This window comes from Colias eurytheme, chromosome 4, assembly GCF_061535395.1.
Source record: "Colias eurytheme isolate Ceu_HAF_F1 chromosome 4, ilColEury1 Martin Lab GWU primary, whole genome shotgun sequence".
NCBI lineage: Eukaryota > Metazoa > Arthropoda > Insecta > Lepidoptera > Pieridae > Colias > Colias eurytheme.
Genome location: NC_142983.1, coordinates 4,527,928 through 4,538,847, shown reverse-complemented (window position 1 = coordinate 4,538,847; position 10,920 = coordinate 4,527,928). Strand labels below are relative to the sequence as shown.

The 10,920-nt window shown below is 34.1% G+C and overlaps 2 protein-coding genes across 2 annotated transcripts; one reads left to right on the top strand and one right to left on the bottom strand.

Annotated features, from left to right (window-relative positions):
• Positions 1-6,286, bottom strand: LOC149908892 (E3 ubiquitin-protein ligase TRIM9-like). The gene is made up of 9 exons (XM_090120475.1): positions 5,315-6,286; positions 5,027-5,122; positions 4,698-4,931; positions 3,806-3,953; positions 3,108-3,250; positions 2,716-2,854; positions 1,679-1,909; positions 839-1,011; positions 1-366 (listed from the first exon to the last, which is right to left on the bottom strand). Exons 1-9 carry the CDS (start codon positions 5,996-5,998, stop codon positions 232-234), a joined length of 1,983 nt encoding a protein of 660 aa, XP_089976601.1. The 5' UTR covers positions 5,999-6,286; the 3' UTR covers positions 1-231.
• A 1,878-nt stretch (positions 6,287-8,164) lies between these two features.
• Positions 8,165-9,533, top strand: LOC149908891 (uncharacterized). Its single transcript, XM_090101584.1, has 3 exons — positions 8,165-8,409; positions 8,493-8,596; positions 8,665-9,533. Exons 1-3 carry the CDS (start codon positions 8,340-8,342, stop codon positions 9,187-9,189), a joined length of 699 nt encoding a protein of 232 aa, XP_089957710.1. The 5' UTR covers positions 8,165-8,339; the 3' UTR covers positions 9,190-9,533.
• The last annotated feature ends 1,387 nt before the right edge of the window (positions 9,534-10,920 follow it).

Here is a 10,920-nt window from a genome sequence, read left to right as displayed (position 1 = left end):
ATTAATATATAATGTAGTAAAGTAAAAATGCAAGAACGCAATTACTTACACATTGCAAAAAGTAGGAAATTAAATAATTATTCAATCGACTATAAAAATCGGATCTCGATTTTATTGTGCCGGTTATTTATTGAAATTCACCCTGTATAAATTTAATCGTTTGTCATGACGTGGATAGTCTTTTAATATGAATTTATACAGTACATACGGGCTCGTATTTGACTCCTGTTTTTATTCAATAGATAGATTAGACATGAGTAAATCTGGTGGTGGCGGCAATCCCGGCTGTAATGTGACTGCAACACCTCGGTTTAAGGACACTGCTGGGTAGAAGGCGCCTCGTAAGCCTGTAAATGCTATGTCGCCCTGGAAATAATAATGAATACTTACTCATACATATAATAAGACAATTTTTCCCTAGTTAGAACTATGTAGTTATTTGTATGTATATATTCGGGTGTACAATGTACATGTAGCTGATGCGTTTGTGTTTCGATATATGATGTAGGAGTGTGCGAGTTATATATATAATACTAGGTTTCCGCCCGCAGCTTCGCCCGCGCAGTCAAAGAAAAACCCACAGTTCCCGTTCCCGTGGAATTTCCGGGATTGCGTCATTTTCCCAGGAGAAAAAGGCTACTGGAAAAGCCTTTTTCTCTCCTTTCTCGGGTATCAAAATATCTCCATACCAAATTTCATGAAAATTGGTTCAGTAGTTTAAGCGTGATTGAGTAACAGACAGACAGAGTTACTTTCGCATTTATAATATATTTATGGATGTATAGTTGTGTGCGTTTAAACATGAAGTGTTGTACTTGTGTAGTAGTGTGTGCGCTACCTGCGGGCGGTCGTCCACGGTGAAGCGCAGCGTGCCGCGCGTGAGGTCGAGCAGCACGCCGACGGTGGCGCCGCCCGCGACGCCGCCCGCCGCGCGCCCGCCGTGCGCGCCGCCGTGCACGAACCACGAGCGCACGCCGTCGATGTACATCGCCCAGCCTAGCGCGTCACTCCCTATAGTAATTAAAGAAAAAATAATATTTTGCAACTAAAAAAATTCAATAATTATTTTTTTGGGAAATAGGCAAGCAGTCATGAACTTGGGTCTTTGTAAAATTATACAATACTAGCTTACCGCCCGCGGCTTCGCCCGCTTTGTCTAAAACCTAATAAATTATATACTAAAACCTTCCGCATCAAAATCCGTTGCGTAGTTTTAAAGATTGGATAAAACTTATCCGTCCAATAAAGTATGACACGATAATATTAAAATATCACGTTAACTGTCAAATACGGGCAATTAGAATACGTTTTTAAAATGGTAGTTTTATACATTATTCGACGAATAAGTGTTAACCAAGGATTGAAAAATCAGCCCTTAAGCATACAAAGGGACATAGGGACAGATAAAGCGTCTTTGTTTTATACTATGTAGTGCTTAGCCCGCTTTGTCTAAAACCTTATAATTTATATAGGTTCTAAAATCTTTCTCTTGAATCACTCTATTTATTAAAAAAAAACCGCATCAAAATCCGTTGCGTAGTTTTAAAGATTTAAGCATACAAAGGGACATAGGGACAGAGAAAGCGACTTTGTTTTATACTATGTAGTGACAACTAGAATCTAGAGTTGAGTGTATAATCCATATTATTTATTCTAATTTACAGAGAGACAAACATACCGAGCATCTTATCCTTAGCGACTTCAGCGCGCGCGATCCCAAAGGCGGGGTCGGCGTCGCCGTCGTAGTGGTCGAGGCGCAGGCGCCAGTAGTGCACGCCGCGCGCGAGCGGCTGGTCGGCGATCACCACGCGAGGTTGCCAGCCCGCCGCGCGCGCGCTCAGCCCGTCCGCGCCCAGCGCGAGCCCGCCTTCTGCGTGCGCGCACCGTGCGTCCCATGAGAACCACGCCACTGCGCAAAATTTTGAGTTAGTACACATTTAAGCACCATATCCGTCACTACTATACGCATTTAAAATTTATCAATAACAAAACACCCTAATTGGGTGAACAATTTTACGTAAAATGTACATCACATTTTTTTAAATCCATAATTTAGCTACCGAATTAATTAAATAATTAAAAAAGCCATTAAGAGCTATACAATCGCCATTTCTTTTATTTTAATATAATCTGATTTATTCTCTTAATTAAAATGATCCAATCCTCTCATGATAATTCTTAAAGCCGTTTATTTATTTATTTATTTATATTTATTTATTAATACTTTATTGCTCTTAGAATCATTACAATAATACTTAATCTAAGGATACATTACAACAATTGGCGGTCTTATCGCTATTCAGCGATTTCTTCCAGACAACCGGACGTACGGAGAGAAATAAAATTAGAGGAAAGGTGAAGGGTAGAGCATAAAATATATATATTTATAAAAGAAATAAAACAAATATAACACTAAATAAATTACCTGCGTAAAGATATGTCCATATAATAGATACAGTATTAAATATATATTCACAATCAAATAAGAATACTTAATTATTATATATTATATTTATCGTAAAAAGCTTATTGAAAATTGTAAATTTTCAGGTGGATTTAAACACAACATATCAAATTTCAGATTTTAAAATTTATTGAATATTTTGGAAGTATAATTTAAGTCCTCTGGTATACATACAACAGTGTTCTGCTACTGCTCCAGATCGATGGACATAAGAATAAAAAAATATTTCATAGTAAATAAACAATTCCAACCTGGTGAAGTTTGTAGGCCGATGACTTCACTGTATGGTCCTTCTCCAGCTCCATTGAAGGCTTTCACTCTCGCACTGTATAGAGATGCGTAATGCAAGCCATCGACTGTACAAACCGTTTCACGGCCGCAATAAACTTCCTGCAATTATATCTTAGCATTGAAACTTCAGTTATACATTACCAAATGTATGATTAATATTTATATCATTAAAAAATTTGTCAATCGACAGTTGTACTAAAAAAATTAACATGTGCACCACAAAGTGCTGCAAGGTACCATGAAACAGATTTTATTTATATTATCTTTTATCTTATAGCTATCAAATATGAATTCACATCTACATCATTGCCCATGTTACACATAACATTTGAAACCCAAAACTTCAACTCACCCGGAAAGGTCCTCCCAGTCCGTCATCTAGTTCCAAGATATATCCGCGAACAGAGTGTGGCGCGAGCGGCGGCCGCCATGCCAGTGTGCACGAACAACCGCGCGCAGCACACGCTTCTACTGCCATCTCTGGCGCGCCGGGAGCTACGTAATACAAAAATCGTTTAATATTTTGGAAAAATCATTATCTTGAGCTCTTGAGAACCATATCAAGCTGATTTCACCGAAAGGATTTGCGTCACCACTTAGAAAAAATCGACGATCGAGTTCGTATAATTTTATTTATTTATTTTTTGGTGCAGATTCGTAAGCCTGAACAATATTAGCATTCTTTCCTTCGTGGCTGCTTATTACTTGATACAACACTTAATATCACAAACATCTTGTAATAACTCAGGCCCCAGAATCACAGACACAATAGAAAATCTATTGGGTTGTGGACCGATCGGGCCGTTCGGGGCTCAATGGGCTATATAAATTGTAATTTTTATATTTATAACAGAAATTAAAATCAATACCTGATGATTTCATTTCTTTTTCCGGTGCTGCATTCCAAACAAAAGTTTTATCACATATTATTTTTGCTAGCAAATTTCAGAACATAATATGTATTACAAAATACCTCCATAAAATTTTATTAAAAATATCACAATGACAAAATAAATTTCAGAGCACCCTCATGTTATAAAATATACTTACGTATACATTCTATGAAATTCATTGTTTTCACGGTGCGTAAGACGGGCTCTATGTCGAGCGTTAGAGCTGGCGGGGATGGGGGTGATTCTAACGAATCTCGTAAACCAGTAGCTGTATCTTGTGCGCGCGCAGATAAAATGTTACCAACCTGAAACAAAAATTGATGTACGAGACTTAAAAAATATGAATATTAATTTTATAAGTCAAGACTATGTGATTACAATTGCTATTGTATTTATTAGGTATTGTTAGCCATAATAATATATCCGATTTATTTTATAAAGGACATACACTTTTATGTAATGTTTGTTGAAATAATTGTATATTTGCCTATTACAACAATGTTGTAATATTTATTACAATAAATTATGTACATAATATATTGTAGGTAGTATGAAAAACTAAAATATAATCAATAGTATGCCTTCCATAAAGTAAGTTTGTTATGAAAATTAGACTTAAAAGCCAAACTTATCTGCTTATTTTCATTACTGATGATGAAATATAAATACAAGTAATGTTAAATACAATAGATTATGGAGCAATGTTATCAATACTACATATTTGTAAATTTAGGTGTATTGATACAATGATTATCATTGATTACCATTATCAATTTTACAATGTACACAAGTAAGTATTTACATATTGTTTAAGTTGAAATAAGACAAAAAAAAAATAGTGTTGATTGTATCAATAAATATTCATGATGACTTATCTTTGATGACTTACCTATATTTGATAAAATTACTATTTAATATTATTAGATAAAATTGATATCAACGTGAATGGTTGTCACTAAGTACATTATACAGAATAATAAAGCTTAGTCATAAAAATATACACATAGAAATACATGCAGAAACTTATCAAATGACTATAAATGAAATACCTGTAAAAAGGCAGCATGATCGGTTTCTTTTAAAGCTTCAATGGAAAAGTGTAATAATGCAGTTGCTTCACGTAATTTCTGTGCAGCATGTGCAGTTAGAGATCGCATATTATTAGCAGCTTGCGTTCGAGTGTTCCTTGCCGCTCTTACTAGCTCGTCACGTCGTCTCTCAACGGCACGAGTTATTTCTGAACATGCTTGATCTATTTGTCTCTCCAATTCTTCGCAGGAATCCTAAGAAGTAAACAAATATGTATTTTAATTATAAAGAGAGAGAATATATTTGTTTTCATTTAACATTAATGCTCAGTAACAGTGAAAGAACTTACATTTATTTTCTCTCCAGATCCTTTGACTAATTGAATATACTCAGTCACTGCTTTAGCTTCTTCCGAGAGTTGTTGCAATGATTGCGATAAATCAGTCTGAAATTTTAATGAGTATGATTGTCACCACTCTCGTATGAGAGAAAATAGTTTAAATAAAGGAATTTTAATTATGTTTTAAATTTTGTGTTCCAATAAGAATTTGGCAGATAATCTAATCTTATAACAATCAGATAATCTGATCTAATCACAGCATTTCATAATTCTATAATAAATCATTTATTATATTACCTTATGGGCTCGTGCTGCATTAGAAAGGGGCTGTGTTTCATGGGTGGAATGACGTTCTGCAAGACATCTCTGGCAAATTGGGATGAGACAAGTATTGCAATATAGAACAGGAGTGGAACCATGGTCCACACATGTTGTCCCAAGGGCTCTTAGCTCATGTTGTGCAAGTGGCCCACGTGTTGGATGCCAAGCATCTCTACAACTAGCACAATATCTCACAGAACACTGTTCACATCTTACTACTGCAGCACGCTTCTCACCTTCACACATTTGACAGGCTTCTTCAGCTGGCGGTGCGATATTAACGCCCCCAAACCTTTCGACGATTGTTCGCATAACACGAAAAGGCGGCAATCCGTCTGCTCCATTGTCATCTAAATATATCTGTTTGTTACATACGGGGCAGACGAGGCTAAAAGCTGCTGTTGGATAGATAGGAGCGGCAGGCGTCCCAGCGTAACTATTAGGCCTTGATCCACATACAACACCACTATCTGTTTCACTTGATACTGAAGCTTTATCAGCTTCCTGGTAATCCGATGCGGCAGCTGAAGCATTATCTGTTTCGTGAACATGAGTTTGAAGATTGACTGCACATATTCTACACAATGCATGGCCACAAGGTAATAACACTGGTTCCCTATAGAATTCCTTACACACGTAACATCTTAACTCTTCTTCCATTTTATTTTCTGATTTATGTTTTATTTGTATTATTCTCAAATTATATCTACTGCATCTTTTACTTTAAATTATTATGTATGGTAAAATTTAAACATTTAAACTATTATATTACCATATTCTTGGAAACACTATGTTATAACTTATTAAATAAAAATGGCCAAGTACGCGCTTTATACATTTCTATTTAAAATTATTTCTATCGCACAGTTTAATCACTTAAAGTTATGCCATTTTATTCTAAAACGAGATCAAGAAAACAAGAAATTGAGGGAGATAAAAACACACATATTTGACACTTTAAATTTCCACAGATTAGACATGGGTAGGTAATGCGTGTAATGCCTCCTCTACACTACTCGCGAAGTTCCTCGGCGAAGTACTCGGCCGAAGTCCGCGGTGCTACACTACACACTCGTTCAACTTCGCGAGAGCGCATACATTCATATTCAGAACGAACTTCAGGTAACTTCGTGCCCTTTGACTCGGGCGCAAAAACCGACAACAAACGGAAGTCGGCCGAGGCGAGGTAAAGTTGGACGAAGTAAGCCGAACTGCCTCTCTACATTATTCTATTCGTCTAACCTCGTTCAACTTCGCGAGTAGTGTAGAGGGGGTGTAATAGTACAAAAGTAATATAACTTTGACACGTAATGCAACATCACGCATTACGCATCAGTTACAAACATCACTCGCATCACTCACTTTTTTTTATTTTGTTTTACATTTGCTTGCGTTCATTACAATTTACAATTATTAACAAACAACATAAAGTACGTGGCTAAGTATGAAGGAAAATCAACTACATTTTTTAAATATTTACTTAAATTGTAATTTTACGATATGCAATAACTAATAAGTATTGCAGTTATTATTGCTATTTTTCAATATTATGATCTGTAATACTTCGCATATCACCATTAATATTATATAAACATTATAATATTATTAATGTCATCATTTCATTAAAAATCGATCGGGTAATGTGTGATGTTACGGAGTAATATCACTTCCGTGGAAGAGATGCGTGATGTTGCATTACTATTTGACGAACTGTTTTGCGCTCAGAGGAATAAACCTATATAAGGGCGTATTCAGAAAGAAAGCTTGAAACTTATAAGCGCTTATCGGCGCTTGTCATGTTCATATAATATTTTCCTGTCAGTGCTGTCAACCCGCGCAGGAAAATATATGAACATGACAAGCGCCGATAAGCGCTTATAAGTTTCAAGCTTTCTTTCTGAATACGCCATAATAGGTTTATTCCTCTGAGGTTTTGCGCATGTCTACCACAGATACATAAAATAAAATATAAATATAGATAATCTAATAATGTTCCCCGTTTTCCAATTACAGCACTAGAGCGCATTATGCGGCATAATGCTTAACGTTGAATGTACCAACTTCCAAGTTCCAACTACAGCAACGCTTCGCACAATCGAGCACTAGAAAAAGTAATGCGCGTGAATTGATGCGTGCAATCGATTTATCGTTAGTAATTATTAATTGTTGGAAAAAATTTTAAAGCTTTCGTTTCATTGTAGTTTTTTCGAAATATTCAAAGTTAATTCAAATTGTGTTAAAAAAATAAATATAAGTATGGATGAAGGTACAAACATTGAAAAAAAAATGTTAATGAAATAATCAAAATCCAAATTACTTAAAATAACCGTAAATATTTTTCATCAATTATTATTTATACCACTTTATTTACACATTAATGAGGTTATTGCTAACTCTATGAATATTTTTTTTTCAACACTGAACTTAGCGCAACCTGCTGGTGCGTTTCGCATCAGCATAATTCGACATTGTGTGGCACTGAGTCGCATTCTGCTTTGTAATTGGAAAACGGGGGTTAGTCACTTTAAATATCTAAAAAAACGTTTGCTTCCGTAATCTGTCTTCTAAGGATTTTATTCTGTATGGATTAGTCCAAAAGATTTATTATATATCTTTATTATTCGCTCGTGGGCTCATCGAGCAAGCAAAGCAATATATGCAACTCTCGGTAGAGAGTAGTATATTCTTTGATATGCAATCAATATGCAATGAATCTGAATAAAGCAATATATGAATGACTTTGCACCTCAGCTTTGCACCATAAAAGTCATTCCTTTTTTTAATAAGGTCCACACTTAATTTTATATGTCAATTGTCAATGTCATGTAACGCGGATTTGTAAAAATAAATAAAAGCGACAAACCGCACAGTTATAAATAATAATAAAAATGTTTTGTTTTTTGCAGTAAACAAACTACTTTCGTTATTGGATTATTTTCAATGCATTCTATCATTTATTCCTTCATGGCAAAAGCGACGCTTCCATGTATAATTATTGACAATGGAATATGTTTTATCTTCTGAGGAAAGTTCAGATACTGATACCAAGAGTTTGCGGCATCAATTAACCGGTAAACAAAAGTTTTTTCTTCCGATACTCTTATTATTTAAGTAAAAATTTATTCGCTATTCGTTTTTTCAATTTTAATTTTAGAGTATGGCCTAGATGAAGAAAATTTAAGTAAAGAAGAAATGTCTGATCTGTTAAAAGTTTTAAAGTTTTCTAAGTCGACAGCACAAGAAGAAGAAAAACAAAAGGTACGAAATGGCTAGAATAATCATTTAATTATCTCTTAACTTGTGTAATTGTTTATTTTTTGTCACAGATGGAGGAAAATAACTGTAACCCTTCACCGAAAGTCAAAATGAAAAGGCGGCATTTGAATGTGAGAGATAGACGTTTACCTTGGAGTCTTTTCCCCAGTGCCTCTACACCAACAGAAAAAGCCAGACTTCTTGCTGTTTACTTTAAAATAATGTCTCTAAATAACTATAGACAGGCCAGGCAATCAGTTAATCTTGGTGCTTGGCCACCACCCTTACAGATTCTTGAAGAGACTACCAGGACACAGCCCATGCGTTCTACTAGAAGTGGGCGTTCTGTTCCTGTATATGCTGGGTTTGATGATGATTCATCAGATGTTGATTTTGTAGTGACAAAAACAAAGAAGCGAAAAGTTTCTAACAGTGATCACAATGAATCTGGAACTAAAGGACTGAGTTTAAAGAGAAAAGTATCAAAGGATGAAAATTTAAGACCAATCAAAGAAGTAAAGTTGAATGAAGTGAATGAAAAGGGGCCAGATATACAGAAATCTAAAGCTGATGTTTATTTGCTAATAGAAGATTGAAATGGATAACACAACAAATCTTGTATTTCTATTTCCTTTAAAAAATTTTTTATTCAAATTTTTTTTGTTCAATAAGTGAGGGTATAATTTATCTTAAACAATAGATGTTTTTTTATTAAAATAAGGAAACACAGGAATAACTTGAGCAATTGATCACATTGTATGTCGCTGCAATATGTGTGCTTCTTGAATGAAAAACATTTTTTTATATTATCAAAAAAGTAAATTAGTTATAAACAAGATTTATGACATTCATCAATAACTAAAGAATGTAAAATACACCTCACAGATATTTATGTAAAATGATGTGTGCTTAAATTATAGACATATATACATCATCACACATTATAATATAATGTGTGATGATGTATATATGTCTATATATTATACCCAATAATACCCATATAATAATACCCAGTAATATGTATATTATACCCAATTTATATAAAATAATTGGATGTCCACTGCATTATTGTACCTAGTGGAAAAAACAGTTCAATTATTATTAAGATACAGCATTTTAAATATAGTTTCGTACAATCTAGATTGCATCAATGCTTAACTAGTCATAATTGTATATATTGTCTAACTTTAAAAATATTCTAAATGTCGAATTTTTACTTTTTCTATCAGTGACAAAATAATTTTAACAAAATGTTCTTTAAACTGTCTTACAATTTTGTTTTGGCTTTATCATAAAATGACCCATATCAATTCACTGTCTATTTATATATGCTAATTATAAAATACATATTTATTGTGAATTACATAAATGTTATTTACTCTTATTTCATACATGGCTCTAATATGGTTTTGATCATAGACAGTGAAACCAACTGTCTACGGTTTTGATATACAAGACGCTTGTGCGATTGTTTTGGAAAGGCAAACCATGTTCCACTGCTGGTTTACTGAGCTCATTGGGACTTATTGATTAACGTTTTGCATACGCTGATAATGAAAAAAAATACCCATAAAATTCCCGATATTTTTTTTTTCTTAAACTATAATATGTCCACCCCTAACTGGTAACCTCGCCTGTGCCACTCGCACGCGCTTACGTAATATAAGATTATGTTTTCATTGATAAAATTCCCACATTAGCGGATCGGTATATGGCGGCTGCGCGAATTTAGGGATGAAAAATTCAAAATCTTAACTATAATTGTGTAATAATTTTTTTATGTCGTCAGTCTATGCAAAATTATAAGTTCCATTGCGCTTAGTACACCGAAGGCGGTGGCACCCTGTGTAGTAAAAATAATAAAAGCGATCACTATTACAAATAATATTATTGGTCTATATTACGACAAAATAAACGTTTGTTTAAATTTATATTATGTAGTTAACTTTGATTTGATGGTCGCCTAAAAAGAAAGTCAATGAGTGAAACTGATTTCGTCTAATTTATAATAGAGCTTAATTTTTATATTACCCCATTGTTTAGTCTTTGTTTTAAATGTATGTAAGTACATAAATATAAGTAACTTTAAACAATAAATTTATTTGTAACCTGCCGGCTGCATACTGAAATAAAAATGTAATAGGTACATGTTAAAATAACACTTAAATAAAAAAGTGTAAATTCGAGGTTATTTTTTTCTATCCAGACATCACCATTCTTAAATTCGGTCCCGCCTCCTAGGCGGATCCGAAATTCCTGAAAGTATGTGGACGTTCGATAACCATAAATTACCTATTAGATATGGGTATGTTTCCTTTTTTTAATAA

Bases quoted from the DNA above. Each gene is read 5' to 3' on its own strand.
- LOC149908892 (XM_090120475.1), bottom strand. From the start codon at position 5,998: ATGGAAGAAGAGTTAAGATGTTACGTGTGTAAGGAATTCTATAGGGAA. The intron at 5,123-5,314 runs GTAATATAATAA...TTAAAATTTCAG, and splicing joins ATGCAGCACGAGCCCATAAG to ACTGATTTATCGCAATCATT. The intron at 1,012-1,678 runs GTATGTTTGTCT...TAATTACTATAG, and splicing joins CGCTAAGGATAAGATGCTCG to GGAGTGACGCGCTAGGCTGG.
- LOC149908891 (XM_090101584.1), top strand. From the start codon at position 8,340: ATGGAATATGTTTTATCTTCTGAGGAAAGTTCAGATACTGATACCAAG. The intron at 8,410-8,492 runs GTAAACAAAAGT...TTTTAATTTTAG, and splicing joins TTTGCGGCATCAATTAACCG to AGTATGGCCTAGATGAAGAA. The intron at 8,597-8,664 runs GTACGAAATGGC...TTTTTGTCACAG, and splicing joins AAGAAGAAGAAAAACAAAAG to ATGGAGGAAAATAACTGTAA.